The 16,981-nt window shown below is 35.6% G+C and overlaps 1 protein-coding gene across 1 annotated transcript; it reads right to left on the bottom strand.

Annotated features, from left to right (window-relative positions):
* On the bottom strand, positions 1-8,332 carry LOC123552441 (organic cation transporter protein-like). The gene is made up of 10 exons (XM_045342109.2): positions 8,108-8,332; positions 5,535-5,778; positions 5,091-5,194; positions 4,763-4,917; positions 4,166-4,334; positions 3,598-3,810; positions 3,131-3,354; positions 2,182-2,363; positions 1,525-1,682; positions 1-1,154 (listed from the first exon to the last, which is right to left on the bottom strand). Exons 1-10 carry the CDS (start codon positions 8,248-8,250, stop codon positions 1,043-1,045), a joined length of 1,704 nt encoding a protein of 567 aa, XP_045198044.2. The 5' UTR covers positions 8,251-8,332; the 3' UTR covers positions 1-1,042.
* Positions 8,333-16,981: the final 8,649 nt, after the last annotated feature.

Genomic DNA, 16,981 nt, shown 5'->3' with positions numbered 1-16,981 from the left:
TCGCACTATACATATATGCTACGAAATTGGATTTAAAAATAGAAATGGATGAATGGCATAGTTCAAAGTGAGGCCCGGTTAGGCTATTTTTAGTCTATAAAATTTGGGTGCTGTGGCCGATTTTCACTACATCTGGCGTGGAAAGCGACAGGTGCATAGGACCGGAGAGGCGTCTTTATGTAGTCTATAGTATCTGCAATGGTCCATAGTAATTTCAAAGAAAAATAAGCAAAAACGAGATTTCTATGGATATTTCAACACTGGTACCCACACGTCAATGTGGAATTCGCAAATTTGCACTCCCCTGCCACCTTAGCGGAAGGGTGCTGTAATGGCTGTTCGTTTCCTTGTTTCCTGATATTTGCATTCTATTTTTGTGATCACCACCATGCACAATATCAGCCATCTTCCCATTCATGAGTTCTCGGACAGTGTAAGTTTCATGAAAAGTCATTCTTTTCTACACTTACAAGTATATTCATTATATTCTAAACATTCTCTTCTGATATTTATCGTTTCTCATTAATAGTATTTAGCGGCTGGCATTTCATTCGTTTCGTTCTCATGTTACCTATTTACTTGTGCAAAATTCATATGACAATTCTTTGACAACATTTTTTTTTCTTTCTTGTTTGTTTGTCATTTTTTCTGTCTAATTTATTTGTTAATTCTTTATTGTCTTATCACAACGTGTAATAGTCTTACAGTGTTCACATCGTTTTCTTATGTAAATTAAACACTCATGTACATTTCTCACTAAAGAGTTTTTAGGGTTAGGTATTACAAATAATATTTACTCTTTAATGACTTGTATATAATTTGATCCTCTCATATTGCTTGGATTTGAAACTGTTTTAACTGTACTAAGTTCTGTTTATGCCACTTAGGATGATGTTTACACTAATATGCTAGAGGACCATATGTTGGACTGGGAACAGCCAAATATGTTACCCTCTTTGAATAAAGTTATTATTATTATTATTATTATTATTATTATTATATATAAACTACCATATCGAACACACTTCCGCTAATTGTTGTATTATTTATCTATACATTTGTATACGTTATATTTTGCTTTACATATATTGTAATGACTGGGATCGGAATATCCTTCCAAAAGACGTGTCTTTTCCTCTGGTTTTGATTCAACCCTGAAACGTAAAACATTCAAGAATAATAATTATTAGATAAATATAAAGAAATGAGAGAGAGAGAAAGAGAGAGAGAGTGTGTGTGTGAGAGAGAGTGTGTGTGTAAGAGTGTGTGTGTGTGTGAGAGAGAGAGAGAAAGAGAGAGAGAGAGAGCATGTCAAATGGAAATTATTCGTTTTCTCAGTGTCAAATATAACTTGTGTCATACTGTCTTATTAAATCAAAGTAAAAGTAAATCCGTGACTCTCTTTACTTGCTAGTGTACGATTATGTTTTTATTTGACATAAAAATAAATACTGGTGCGTCAATATCTATTCTCTTTTTAAATGCTTAGAAATTTATAGTCTTAAAAACCTCATGTTTGCTTACAAAGTCATATCGAATTGTTCGGCATCTTCTATCGTTTCTGGCAAAGGTCTGTTAACAGTCTCGGGTAACAATAATGTCAATATACCAGCAACTATACTTGCACCTCCAAATACCACCATAGGCAAAGCATGTCCCATATCACCCTCCACAACTAAATTCTGAAATAAAATCAACATCTGAGAAACAGGCTTATATAAAAATATTTGTTATTGCGCTACATTGCTCCAGTTGAGGTGGCAATGGTAACGTTCTCAAGTAAGAGCACAAATAACCCATCACACCGACTACGTAAGGATCTGTCATTTTTCCCATACGTTGCCCCTATACTAATTAAGCCTGCACCGCCCACTTAAATAGAGAAGCGCAGATATGCGGATCGCGGGGTCGTGAATTCGATTCCCAGGCGAGCCATATGTTCTCTGTGATATTTGATAAAAGACTTAATATCTGAAATCATTCGACCTCGGCCTTTGATTCATGTGGGTAAATTAGCATTACTTACTTGCGGCGAACAGGTTTGTACTGGTACAGAATCCAGGCGCACTGGTTAGGTTAACTACCCGCCGTTACATAACTGAATTACTATTAAACCCAAAACAAACAAATATACTAAAGTAGAACTCCAAACTACATGTATGATCACATAGATAAGCTTACAAGGTCAGATATATAAGGAGCCGCCATTGCTCCAATACGAGCGCAGCACGAGCTTGCCCCAATCCCAGCGTTCCGTACTGTCGTAGGGTAAAGTTCGGCAGAGAATACATAGATAGAAGCGAATGCCCCTGATGCGCCAGTTTTCCCGATCAAAGCAAGAGCTATAGTTACATCTGGTAGGTCTGCAAGTAAAAGAAACTTGTTAGTAATAACAAAGAGTTTTGTATATCATATGTTACTTCTGAAGGAGTGAGTGGAAAGATGGTGTCATTAAATTTATTTTATTATAATAAATCAAACAGACATTAATGAAATTATTACGTCTATTTATAAAAGTACGAACAAGACGGTCATAAAGGCCATTGATCGCTCACATGCGTTTCATAGCTAACTTGAGGAATTAAAGATGACATTTTTGAGGGGGACTACATAACGAATATTTCTGTGAAGTTTGGTTAAAACTAGCTAGATTTTGGCGAATATGTTCTTAAAAGTAATTGTGGACAGAAAAAGACAGAACCCAAAAGATAATAAAACATAACGTGAGCTAAAAACTTAAAAGTAGTACGTTTTTCTAATATGCTTCCAGGGGGTTTGTCTGTAAAAATAAGTATATTTATTGCATATTGCATAAACTATCTGACGAATGTATAAAAAATGAATTCTAATTACCCAAACGGCGAAAATCACGATGTAGCAAAGTCTTTTTTCTGTATTTGAAGAAGTTACGATGTTTGAAGGTTTACTAAAATAAACTGTCTATACTGGCAATATACTTCAACAATGATAAAGCAGCTATTGATTTTTACTGTGCAATATAGCGTCTACACTTGAAATATTTCTACTTCTAGAGCAGGGTGCAAACCACCAAAGATAAATGACACAACGGCCTAAACGGATACCCAGACAGCTGATGCTAAAAATAAAAGAAAATATAGAAGTTCCTAACCTTTTCCAAAAACGGTCGTAAAAAGAGTACCAATACAAGCTATTCCACCGGTTATCATAAAAAGAAAATGTAATTTCTTTCTTCCAATTCTGTTAAATAGGAGAATGCATAATACGCATGCAGGAAATTCACATAAGCTTAGTAAAAGGAAGTTAAGATAGACATCGGCGCCAAGGTTGGCAGCATTCAATGATAACCCATAGTACACCATGGCAACAACCATCCTGGAAATAAAACAACACATTTAGACAAAAACATTGCTGTAAACTTTTTGAAAAAACTTGTAGTAAATCATTCAAGAAAAAGAACTACTTGATACAATAGTGTATTGATATATTCAAAACATTTTGTCATATGCAAGCGCTAAGTATGTAGAAGAAACTTGTAAGAATAGACTGGTGTGTGGGTGTGTGGAGGCGGGTGTTTTTATGATTTATTCAAATACTTCCTCGAAACATTTAGCTTACCAGTTGAAAAATATAACCAGTGTTCTTATGATGAGTTTTCTTGAACCAAACAGACGCCAAAATTCCCCCGTATCTTTTGGGACCTCGTAGTTATCCAGAAACCTTCCCTGGGGAACGCTAGCAATGTTTACTTTTGCCGCTGACCGTAGCACATCCTCTGCTTCTTCTGTCCTACCCTTAGACAGGAGCCACCTTGGAGACTCTGGTATCAACCTGGATGGAATACGTTTTTCAAGAATAAGATCATTCTTTTTATGTACATATAAAGAAACCTTGTCTGTATGATAATGTGTCAATGCTCATGGATTCTGTCCCCTTATTAATTTGATCTCGGTTAGAATCATGCAAGCAACTGTTAACTCGACCATCCCGAACTGACAGTGTCATGTTCTCTTCTGACATCACCATAGAAAACAGTTGCTCTTGAATCCAACTCACTGACTCAATTGATAGCATTTTACCCTACGCTACCGGACAGTTATTCATAAGTAGGTAAGAGTAAACTAAATTCCATATCAAAACCTTTAAAGTTGATAAATTCAGTTTTAGAAAAATAAAGCCAAAGTACCAGTAATATGTGAGGTAGACGACATTTGGTATAGCAAGGACTAACTCTAATTTCCTCCAGTCGCGTATGTAATACCCAACACCGGCTAAAATGACTTGTCCAATAGAAAAGGTGGCATGGATAATTGTTCCAGTCCATAACCGCATAGATGGCCCAACCATTTCCATTCCTTGTAAAATATAAATATACATTTACAAATATGTTTTGAAATCGTCTGGATTTAATGTATATCATGTCGTAAAATCTTTATGTGACTGACACATAAAAGAACTTATCTCCAGCGACAATTAAATGTCAAGGACTTTATGATTACTCTACTTTTTCAGCCAATCACTTGCAAAACACTATTTTCAAACTTTTACCAATGTTTATCTTTTATTGCTAAAGAGTGTTAAACATGGTTGTTGGTTAACGGTTGCTAAACAGAATTGCATGGAAAACAGGTTAAAGCACTTAGCCTAATACAAATTCGAACAGAAGCTATGTGAAATCTACAACAATAAAAAAAACTCTACGGGTCGCTAGCTTCTCATTGCTGGAGATTTGATTCCATAGCCCTTATCATACACATACATCTTACACTAATGATGTTTATACCTATGACATAAGCGGTAAGAAACACTCCCGAGACGGCAGCACCGACTAAAAACCTCAGCAAGATATATACAAATAATGTGGGTGCCCAGGACTGCGCTACACTTGTAACAAACATCAGAATGAAAGATATGTACAATGTCTTCTTTCTGCCGATCCTGCAATTACACGACACAAACTCAAATACTCGTACATTTGTTATCATTGTTATCTGTGTTGTCATATTTTGCAAATAGTTTGTTATCTTTAACATTGTTACAGTAGGTCAGATATGTTCTTAATTTATCAAATATTATAAGTTATGTTTACAGTTACTGTATTTGTTATATACCTGTCTGAAATCATCCCAAAAACAAAGGCACCTGCCAGCACTCCACCGAAGAACATCATCTTTACCACCGACTGCCATATCGATTCATCGCAGACAAGATTGAGCTGAAAGTTATCAGTTGTAAATCTGAGGTTACAGAGTGCATAATGTTTAGAAAACTATACAATCAACATTTTACTTCACTAAGTAGTTTTGCTTGTTTGTACCAATTAAATGCAGTTTTTCGATAGTTTTTTTAGTTATTAAACTCGGTCTCTCAACTAACCAGTATTCCTAGATTCCTAGATGTGTCCTCTAAATCACCTGGCAACATGAAGTAGAGGAAAGTACGAACAATATAGTCTTCTGTCAAATATTCGCGGCGGGGATCTTAGCTAAATGGACGGGTTCCAACTTAACCATACATGTACTTTGATGTGAAACCGAAGGATCAAAATATTTTACCTCTGAAACAAGAGTTTCTTCAAAATCTGTTTTGTCATATACCCAGTTCTTACAGGCATATTTGGATGCATTGACTGGACGATTGTCGTTATCATAGTTACTGGCATTTAGCAGATGGCATTGGTCATAATTCATATCGTCACCACTGCCGAGTGTTGGAATCGTTCGATTGATGAGGACCAAGTGTGCATGATCACCGTTTTTTGCGGCATATGTATCATTGATATATCCTGGTATGGCGCATCTTTAAAAGTAAAAATAATGTATAGAATGATATCTGATAAGCATTTAATCCGTATGGTGGATTCTCGATTTCGAAACCCAGCAATAACTATATTGTGGCGACCTTGGGAGTATGTTTTTTTGTATTATAAAATTTTTGGTTTCGGTAGCGTAATACGGAGGTTTTCATTATTTGAAATTCTTATAAAACTGACATCAAAACGACACAAGTTTCTATTGCAATCATATTTTACTCTTGTAAATGATTTAATCATGTATAAATCATGTTAAAGATTTAATTCTCCTCAAATAAATCAACTGAATAATTCAAATCCAAATTTCAACAGTCTACAACTGTATATAATACTATAATAGATATCAGTTGATTGCCATAAATGTTACTGAGGTAAAATCCTTTAATTTTGATTGATCTAGTCTTTTCAGTTCTAAAAATAGCAAAATTTATATGCCAAAATGTTTATAAGTTAAATATAGTAAACTAAATATACGTTTCAGTTTTCCTGACTGTTCTGCCAGCTTCTGCTGAAATCTGAGCTTATATACCCTTCGCCCCCTCCCTGGCAGAATCCAGCGAGCGGCGTAAAAATCGCAGAAAAGCTCAGAATCCCACAGGACTGCTGAATCTCCGGCAGAATTCCAATAAATCACAATTTTAAAGAAATCTTGAATGAAACATAATAAGATTTTACCCCAAATCAATGCACAAATACATTATTATTCAGTACCTAAAATATCATAAAGATCAGGGTCTTGTAAGTTAATAAATCTTCACATGTTTTTTGATCAGTGGTAAATGTAAACAAAACACCCCAATGTTAACTTCAGACGACCTACTTAGTGACGTAATTTACAGAGCGCCACCTACATTAGCCTGTGCACACTTTACATGTCTTAAACATTTAACATGTGAAATAAAAGTTTACAGCTTAAATAAATGGATTTATAGGATATTAGGTAGATAAACATTTATCATTCAGCTTTACAAGGATACAGACTATCCCGCATGACTATTTAACAGTAATGATTTAAACTCCTAAAACATGCTATGTTTACATGTATATACCCCACCCATGTTCATAACAAAGCGGGAATTTCAACTTGCAAACATTTATACAGACTAATACATATTTCAATATCATTACATTTGATAACAGTGAGACTAGAGTATACTGACAATACCTAGGGGTTACATTATAGTAATAACTTGTCATCACTGTTGTGTTGTTTAATTACATAGATTTGTAAATACGAGAGACTTTTATCTGAACATACTGTCATGACAACATATACATATTTAAGGTTATATGCTTCATTTGTATTATAATATTGTATACGGGCCGACGGCCTTAAGGTATTGGACCCCTAATAGTAATGTTTAACAAATGGCATTTGCTTGATATATTCTTAAAGTTGACCGTGTTTCGCACTGTGTTGCAATTTTTAAACAGCATTTACCGTGCCGTTTTTTATAGATTTTGTATAATTTATGGTATTTCCTCAAGCTCAAGTAGAGACAAATTTCAAAGTGATGGCCACTGTCCAAAACGTTTGCAGATAATTCATTATATCATTAATTTTGATAAATGAAACACGAAACTATTGGTAAACAACAAAACACAAAATAAAAATGTCAATATCAATTTTTCTAGGGTGTCTCAAGTAATCGGGTTTAATGAGACAGAATTCTAACTCCAACATTGAAAAATTAAGGTCGAATCCTACGGGTCTGTTTTGAATTTTGCTCACTTCATTTAAAAATAACCTTGGGGCAGAAGTAAAACCTACCTACATTTCTTCCATAATATGTAATCTAAAGAGTGGAGGCAAAATAGAGAACTTTTACTGCATGTAATTCAGTATTTTTAAAGATGTCTAACCCTACCCCTTCTGTTTCAGGAGTGAATTCAATAGCAAGAAATCGCTTATCAAATGAAAATTTTCCAATATTGTACAATAAATCAATAATAAGTCTTAAAAGAAGTAAAAACTTACTAGAAAAAAAGGAAAATAAGGAAAAAAATAATATTTTGGTCACAGTGGGGCTTGAACCTACGCACCCCTGAAAATTGCAGTCAAAGTAGGTTTATGGTAGGAATTGAATACTCTATTACTGACCTATACCTTAAATGCAAAATAAAGTCTAACAGTCTAACAACTATATATTCGGAAGTAAGTGGCATTATTCGCCACGTGCAATAACCTATATCTCCGGTAATCGAATGATCGGATCAATTCCATCGTTTATGAAATAACAACTAAAGGTTAAAATGAATTGTATGCATTGTATGCATGTGCTCAATTATAGATTGATAAAAATACGATCCGCTCACCTATGAGCAGGATTTCCGACCAAAAATACAGATATCAACATAAATATTCCGCAGTTAATTGTAGGTAAACAAACCAAAACGTATAGACGTCTCTGATATGTTCCAAATTCACCTATATCCGACAAAACTTCATCAAATTTCATATTTTAGACTTTATTTTTAAGTTGTTTTACACAAACTAACATCAAAATAATTTAATATAAACACAACATGAATATCTTCCTGCCTAAGGTATTTCTATTGGGTATTAAAAATTACCATATCTAATTAATATCAAAGTGTGTAACTATATCACAGATAAAACACACACAAATCTTTTCAACGAGTATCAAAGAGTATAAATAATGACAAATTAAACACTACAGATAGATATCTAGTAGCAACGATAAAGTTTTAGATGCATGTTTGATTAACTCATTTCTTTTTTCACTCTCACAGCTTTCAGTTACACCCTTTTTTATTTGTTAATTATGCCCTATCATTCAAGTGCTATAAGCAGAAAAAAATTGCCCCGACTGCATTGAACGCTTTTCCGTAAAATACATATTTCGTAAAAAAACCATTCAAAGCATCATCACGGTTGAAGCTGCACCTTTCCTGATCAAAATACAAAACCAGATGCATTTTAGTGTAAGAAATCCGTGCATAAAAATGGGAAAATTGTGCACCTTCTGTAAAAAGCATGAAACTTGGCACAGTAGTAGATAAATATAATACGCTTCATTTAAGCCTGGGAAGCAGATTTTAGAAACCGCCAAAATCCAAGATGGCCGCCGTTTTTAAGTTTTCATGATTGGAAAATAACAAAGCTTTAACAATGGAACAGTGTGGAATATTATACTACGCCCCGAATAAGTTTGCGATTTATATTGAAAAACTAATATGGCAGCCAAAATCCCAGATGGCCGCTAAAATTATCTGTTGTTTGAAACCGGCGAAATAATTGTTTACTTCGCGTAAAGGGGATGTTAATAGGAACAGTAATATATAAAATATATACCCTTACATAATCCAGACAAATATACTGGAGTATGTCCAGCGTATTCCAAGATGGACACCACTATGAATCAATTTATGGATTCACTTCTGATACTTGATTGTTTTTCTCAAGTATACAAGTCATATTGTATATATTGTCCTTTCTTGAAATACTTGGATTTATGTTGCATTTGTGCATTCTAAATCTGCTTATTTTTCATAGACCCCTGCAATCCTGTCGCATATATAGGAATGTCGTGACGACAACGATTATATCATAGCATTTATTCGTGTGAGAACGTTGGTTGTTTCCCTTGGCATTATAAAAAATGCGTGAATTTCGTTCTTTGGATTTTGCAGAATGTGAACAACAGTCTGAGCAAAAACAAACTGAATCCAATAAAAACTACACTCCACCCACACCTAAACAAACAGGCAGCGCACCCAGATATCACAACAAAAGGTTACCTAGACCCCACCCATTTAATAGAGTAAACCGGTATGCAAGGCCACAGACTACAACAGGTCGCAGACTCCCCCGGTGGGTCCCACACCACCCCCCACCACCACCCCAGTGGTATGCCGGATATGGTCCCTATTAGGTGACATCACAGTTAATTAAAAATAAAATGTTAAACAATAATCCCCAATTAATTAACTAATTAATAATGTCCGGTGTAGTTTCCAAGACGGCAGGTAATCGTAATTTTAATATTATGTCTTGGAACGCCCGGGGGTTTGCAGGGGACAAAAATACAAAGGTCACCGAATTAAACAGCTTCCTTAAGTCATCCACGATACAATACATGCCGTGTGTATTCAGGAAGCGTTTAGATATGGTAAAAAAATAACACCACCAAAGCTTTATGACTATGAAATTGCCACATATCAAAAACGCACAGATCAAGAAGGAGGCGGTACAATAATATATGTCAAAGAGGGCATCAAATTCACAGTAGAAAGATCAATAATTCACAATGAATATGAAATTAACGGCATAACTATATATGGTCACAGCAAAAACATAACAATTTATAATGTTATGTAGCATATGAAAAACATAACACCGAAGAACACTATCAAAAAATGTTCTCTAAACATACGAAACCACTCAGTAATTCTGGGAGATTTCAACATTAAAAACCCACTCTGGAATCCCCCGGGCGATCCAAGGTGTGACTCGGCCTCTGAGACTATGTTAAATCTATTATCACAGAAAAATCTAGTTGTATTAAATGATGGAAATATAACAAGGCTAAGTGATTTACCAAATCAAAAAGATCAGCAATAGATTTGGCAATAGTTTCTCATACTTTGGCACAATATGCATTCTTTGGAGTTATCAATAATACTTTTGGCAGTGACCATTTTCCAATATTGCTGGGATTAGAATTTTCAATAAAAACAGAGGCGATTCATACCACCCGTAAATATAAGATAGGTAAAGCAGACTGGGACCAATATCATGACTTCGCAATCAGGCATTTCCATTATAACACTGAGGGCAAGACAGTGGATGAAAATCACACACAATTTATAAATGATATCTATAGTATTAGTAAAAAGAGTATACCAATGGTCAAAGGCAAGAACAGAAGGAAAAAAGTTATACCCTGGTGGACTGAGGATTGCGCAAATGCAGTTAAACAAAGGGAGAATGCTAGGAAAAAATATAGCAGAAATAAGAATGATGAAAATCTTCAAAAATAAGGTCACTCCACTAAGGCGTAGAGCTCATTAAAAAGCAAAACGCACCAGTTTGAAAAGTACATAAACGCAAATAAACACAAAACACATCAAAGAAGTAGGGAGTTGGTCTCATAAATTTAGAGGCAAATCATCTAGCTCTATGGTTACACTTCGGAACGACACCGATCCGGGGTTCTGGAAAAGCTAAGGCAAATTTGATGGTGCAAAAAACTATAAGAAATCAGCAGTAATGACAATTAACAGTGCTGAATTTTGGCAAATAAGTAAACAACATAAAGAGCAAGAATACGATCTCTACAAGAAATGAATAATAACACAGCCCCACATGACGGATACTCGAGATAATAAAACCATTCTCCCTCCTTGATCAAAAAATGGCCCTTCCTTGATCAATGTAATAGTCTGGGCCCCGGGGGGGCCGAGATGCGATCCTTTTGATATGATCAAAAATTTACCAATACATGCCAAAGAAAAAAACTCTTAAAGCTTATACAATCAGTATTGGAAAGAGGCTCTACCCCACGAGAGTGGGGACGAGGCCAGTATAGTTACAATACTTAAGCCCAATAGGAAAAAAACAAACCCGCTTCATACGCCACATCTCCCTAACGTCAACCCTCACCAGGTCATGCAGAAGAATGAAAAACCAAGACTGGAAAAAGTATATTGAAAATAAACTCTGTTCTCCCATATCAGTCAGGATGTCGGAAAGCCCAGTAGTTGCGAGATCACCTCCTTCGCTTCGAATCAGACTGTAAAGAGGCCCACCGAAAGGGTTATTACCTACTGGCATATTTTTAGATCTAGTACTGCAGTGATAGGACATTGTGGAATAAGGGTCTATCTTGAATTTAATATTCTAGGCATTAAGGGGAGAATGTTACATGGATCGCTAATTCCTGGAAGGCAGAAAAAAGAAAATTAAGGGGAACGGTCAATGGCCAATTGTCGTACAGTGGCACCTGACAATGCACACCCACGAAGTGTGATTGTCCACTGATCTTTAATTATCATGAACACTTAAACACGGCTATAGATGCACACAACAGCAGTCCCTCCGGTGGGACCGGACAGAACTTGCCCAATTTGTAGATGATGGAGCCACATGGGTAACATCACAACCCCTTATAGTACATTACAAAAGGTCAAAAGGTCTTGCAGGTTAATAGAAAAAGAGTATGAAGAGGGATTACCTCAACCCTCATAAAAACAAAGGCTAATGGTGTGCCGGCAACCATATCTTAATATCTTAGCAAAATCGAATAAGTAACGCCGGAACTTAAAATGAGGTGGTATAAACCATTGATTGAAATCGCAAGGACCGCCAAATTTTAGGAATGTATTTTGATCAATATTTAACGTGGCACCATCATATAAATATTTAGTTAATAAGGGTGAAAAAGTATGAACCTCTGAGACTAATATCAGAACAAACTGGGAGAGCTAATAAGAACCCCAAAACTTACTGTTTTATTTAAACTCCTTAATATGAGAAAAATTAATTATGGGCAAAGCAGGATGCGTCAGCCTGCAATCACAGCTAAAAAAAGGATTAGAGTATGTAAACAAAGGTAAGTAAGGCCTAAAGAGTAGTCACTTGGAGCATATAAAAACACTAATAAATGGCAGTACTAGTAGAACGGGTCCCAGCTACCATTAGACATAACAAGAGAGGTCAATATGCTCAAAATATTGAGGCCAGATCAAGCCGCCCTAGGTGAAATCTGCCCATAAATAATACAATCAAAGCACTGAAGAATGCCCCCAGCACCATCGAAAAGGGGTTTTAGAAACGGTCACATGGTAGGAGAAGAGCTTAGACACAGCCGTACACTCGAGAGGTTAATAGGTTATAGCTAAATATCAATTAAATGAAGTAAATGTAAGGAGCCGGTGTTTCATTAAGGCTGGGATCATGGTAACAACCCCGACTTCTTAAGCTTAATTAAATGCTGCTTACTCAAACAGAAGATACCACCAGGCCAAACATAGTTAACAGAAATGCAATAATGAAAGCATTAAGGTACATTACATTATATCCAGACGGGTAGCAAAATCCCAGCGAACATTAAAGCGGGGCGGCCTTTGTTGTCTTTGATCCTATAGCCAAAGAAAATTTGCTACGTCGGCCCTCAATAGGACCCAGGGTCTACTATTTCACGTGTGAGGCAACAGCCATACAACATGACTGCACTGAAATGGATACCCGAAAACAGGCCCAGAGAAACGTCGCTATATTCAGATGTTTGTCTGTATTACAATCAATAAATACAGGCAGGTCACAATCAAGATTGATATAATAGTTGACAGCCTAACAATTAATAAAATCAGCATCGCAGTAAAACAGGTACAAAGTTCCCTTAGTGGGGTCCCGAGTCAGGTAGGGCATTATGGGAACGAAGGGTTTCGATCAAACTAGCTAAGCAGGGTCCGAAAATGGAACCCCCAAAACAGGTCAAATTAGCAGTATTGAGGGTAATAGCATAATAAAGGCCAAATCAAGGGAGTTTTAGAAAGAGATGGCGACAACAAGACACAATGCGCTGCGCCTCTCAGAACAATCCCCAGTAAAATTGCAAAAAATTTATAGCACAAAACACCGGCAATGATAAGATCATTACCAGATTAAGGCTGGGGCGGAACGGTCTGGGGCTGGAGAACTACTCAGATAAGATCATGCCCAAATGCACAGAATTACGAAACATTCACCAGTATTCTTGACATACACAAAGAGTGTACACGAAATGCAGAACACAGTTGGAACTTGACGGGGACTCTGAAAACTCGGGTGGTCTGACTAGACAGAAAGACACTCCTCTTTCCCTTCCAAAAGGAAGCGAGCAGCAGGTTTACAGCATCCTAATACATTCATCAGAAAAATAGGTTACTTGACAGAATCAACAAAACATAAACATTACATAGGAGGGGCCGACAAGCAACTAATTTTATAACTTTGGCCTTAATTCATTCACAAAGTACAGGGGGTTTGAATCTCTATATGCACCCCGTCTGGGGTACCATGTAGGCTTAACGGCACTGGTGCGTTGTCAATAGAGATAATATAATCTCAGGGGAAAACGTGTAAAAACATGTTAAAATATTAAAATTCTACAAAAGAGATGGTCAATCATCAGGGGGGTTGAGCTAGTATATGCACTCCGTCTGGGGGTACCATGTAAGGGTTTTAACGCACTGCGTGCGGTCAATACAAAGCGATATACCCTCAGGGAAAGGCGATATCTAATTAAAGTTGCTGGGGTCGGGCGCCCAAAACTATGAACAGCAATAAATAAATTTAAAAAATAACATAGTTAAACAGAGCGACTGTTATGGAGATATCAGTGAAATAAGCCTGAAAGAGCTGCACAGAGGGTTTCATTATTATAACTTTTATTATATAATCTCTAAATTTTTTTAAGTGTTAAATGGGTATAATATGTGTTATTTTAATTTCTCTATATTTTAAATCAAAGGCCAAATACTTTTTATCTACCAGTATGTTTAAATATTTTGATTTTAAACATAGACGTATTTAAGCCATAATCGGATCTTTTTAGACAATGATTGGAAAACTAGGAGACATATCCATTGCAATTACGTAATTTCGGCAAGGATGAGTCAATGTTTTACTAAATTATTTTAAATATATTTTTATAATTCAATTTTATTAAACTTTAGGCCAGAAATAGAAAATCAGGATAAGAGTCTTTGTGTTTCGTCTTTCGGCAAAGGCCCGCCCGACCCCCCCCCCGGAATTGTTTATCAAATTTATCAAATTTATCGAATTTAGATAGCTTTTTAACCAACTTTTATTAATTTTAACTCTTTTATTCAGATAAAAGATATTAACAAATTAAATAAATCTAGTAAACTAAATTAAAGTAATGCGCCAGCAATGATATATGTGGTAGGGGACCTATGGGGCAATAACCACGCCCGGAACCGAGGAAAGCATGTTATAATGTATTAGAAAGACGCCAACAATAGGATAAATCCAGTAGTGCGATAAGCCGGAAACATACAGATTGCACATACCACTGGTCAACAACAACAGGTAAACGGGAAAATTTTAATAAAAATTCTTAAGAGTATTTGCTACCGGGTACACAGGATTCGCGTTGCTTAAAAAAGTTATTAATTAATAGATTATCCTTAAATTTCAAAATCGCTGAAGTTTGAAGAAACCCATAAGATTATATGGAGAGAGCATTTTAGTAAGATAATTTAATTAAATATAAGCAAAATCCTTAGAACGGTTCGAAATTTGATTAAATCTCAGTTAAAATTTCCATACAGCGCGATCGTACAATATATTGTTCTAACAACAAGAAAGTAATCAATTCGATTCATCATTAAATTTAAGAACCTAGCTAGAAGTGACAAAAACAATCGGAAAACATTAAAAAAATGAAAAATGGCAGCAATTGTTAAAGAATAGTAGAATTAAACAGAATTGTTATCATCACATTGAAGGTCTAGCGCAATAGAGTAAGCGTATTTTATCGATATGCCACAATTATTGCAGTAGGCGTGGCGTGTAATCTATCAATAACCTGTGTACTGACAATTATCGGGACGTATAAAATGATCTTTTAAAGTGTTTTTAAAGTTTAATGTTTCTAAAGTTTTAAAATAATAAAATAATCTTAAGAGTATAGATGTAGTCATGGTCAGGGCGTACCAGAAGGGTAGGAAGTAAATCGCGGACTCTACCCTGGATGACAAAATTTAATAAATTCAAATATATTTCATAACCTATTTATTATTTCGGAAATTTAGACACAGTTTAGAGGGGTATAACATTTAAAAACAATATAATAACAATAGATACTCCAGCCAAGACCCAGACAGTTCAAAAATAACACCCGGGCCTTGAATTAAAGGGTCCCTTTTTAAATATATCATATGAATCTAATTCTTTGGAATCGATCCAGGCGCCGACCTGTATCTGGCAAACAGGTCTCAAAATTCAAATCTCGCTGGGCCTACGATTGATTAGTTAGACTGGAAACAGTCATAACTACGCAGCGCAGCGTAAACAAATAAGAATGAATAAAACAAAACAAAACAAAAGTTCTTTGGATTCGTCACGTTTGTTCTGCCACCGTGTTAGCGGCGGAGCAACATAGAATTTCACCGAATTTATCCCACCCACCCGTTCCCATATTTCAAGTTATTCTTTATTAATTATTAAATAGCGATATTCACATGATGCATGTTCCTTGATTTATAGGAGCTAGACTATTTGTGTCCAAACGATAAGCGAAACATTCTTTTCATTATAAAGTTCATTTTAGGTAATGTTTTTATTTTCTTTGGGAAAAGAAAAAACCTATAAGACATTGAATATAAGCCTTGACATAGTATGTCGGTGTTGTAGTCTCGTTCATGGCTCTGCACTTATATGCTTCAAGGATGTTTGCAGTCTTTTCTATACGTGACTGTTTCCCATTGCAACCTTAGTTGTATACCAATAATATAAGATCAGTGATGAGAGTAGAGGCATAAGGTTACAGTAGGTCACTGTCCCCCGTCCCTATCATGTGTATCGTGCATTAGCTCATGATGAGCACTGTTATTCAAATAATCATAATAATAATAACAAATAAGCGAGGTATGCGGCTTCTTCTATCATTTATTTTCTGACAATCATGTGCATCCCCATAAATGCCGTAAGATTTTTCTGCTGACTAGAATAATTCGTCTCCAACAATTCTATGATAGAGGGTCATCACATAATTCCAGACAGTAAAAAGAGCTTTTTTTAAATTGTTCATTCTGTCAATAGATTTGTGTAGTTTTTACTTTTCACGTTCAGAGTAAATCCGCAGTTTCCATTTTTGATCTATGAAGTTAGGGAAATTTTAAATGTGCTTATAGGGGAAAAACATTCAAATCTTGCAAAAAAGTTAGATCACGTGATTGTGACTTTGGAAAGGGGACTTCCAAAAGTTTTTTGTAAAATTTTTTACATAAAAATTTAGAGTATTTTTTTAGAATTTTAGTTTCGAGTCCTGTAGCATACATCAAGAAAATAGTCTCGAATAAAGGGCCAACCTGTACTGGTTTGGTATATTTGAGCAGGTGATTAGTTCCTTTGTTCGTTTTTCCCGGGGATAGTTGAGATTTCAAGTTTTCCCACTTTGGGGCAGGGAAAACGTTTCCTCAGTCCGAGTTAAAAAAGGG

This window comes from Mercenaria mercenaria, chromosome 4, assembly GCF_021730395.1.
Source record: "Mercenaria mercenaria strain notata chromosome 4, MADL_Memer_1, whole genome shotgun sequence".
In the NCBI taxonomy this organism is placed as follows: Eukaryota; Metazoa; Mollusca; class Bivalvia; order Venerida; family Veneridae; genus Mercenaria; species Mercenaria mercenaria.
Note: the sequence above shows the minus strand (reverse complement) of the source record. Positions and strands in the feature narration are given on the sequence as shown.

Excerpts from the sequence above, each read along its gene's own strand:
- LOC123552441 (XM_045342109.2), bottom strand. The coding sequence starts at position 8,250 with ATGAAATTTGATGAAGTTTTGTCGGATATAGGTGAATTTGGAACATAT. Across the intron at positions 5,779-8,107 it reads GTCGGAAATCCTGCTCATAG|ATGCGCCATACCAGGATATA; the intron begins GTGAGCGGATCG and ends TTACTTTTAAAG. Across the intron at positions 1,155-1,524 it reads GAACAATTCGATATGACTTT|GGTTGAATCAAAACCAGAGG; the intron begins GTAAGCAAACAT and ends TTTACGTTTCAG.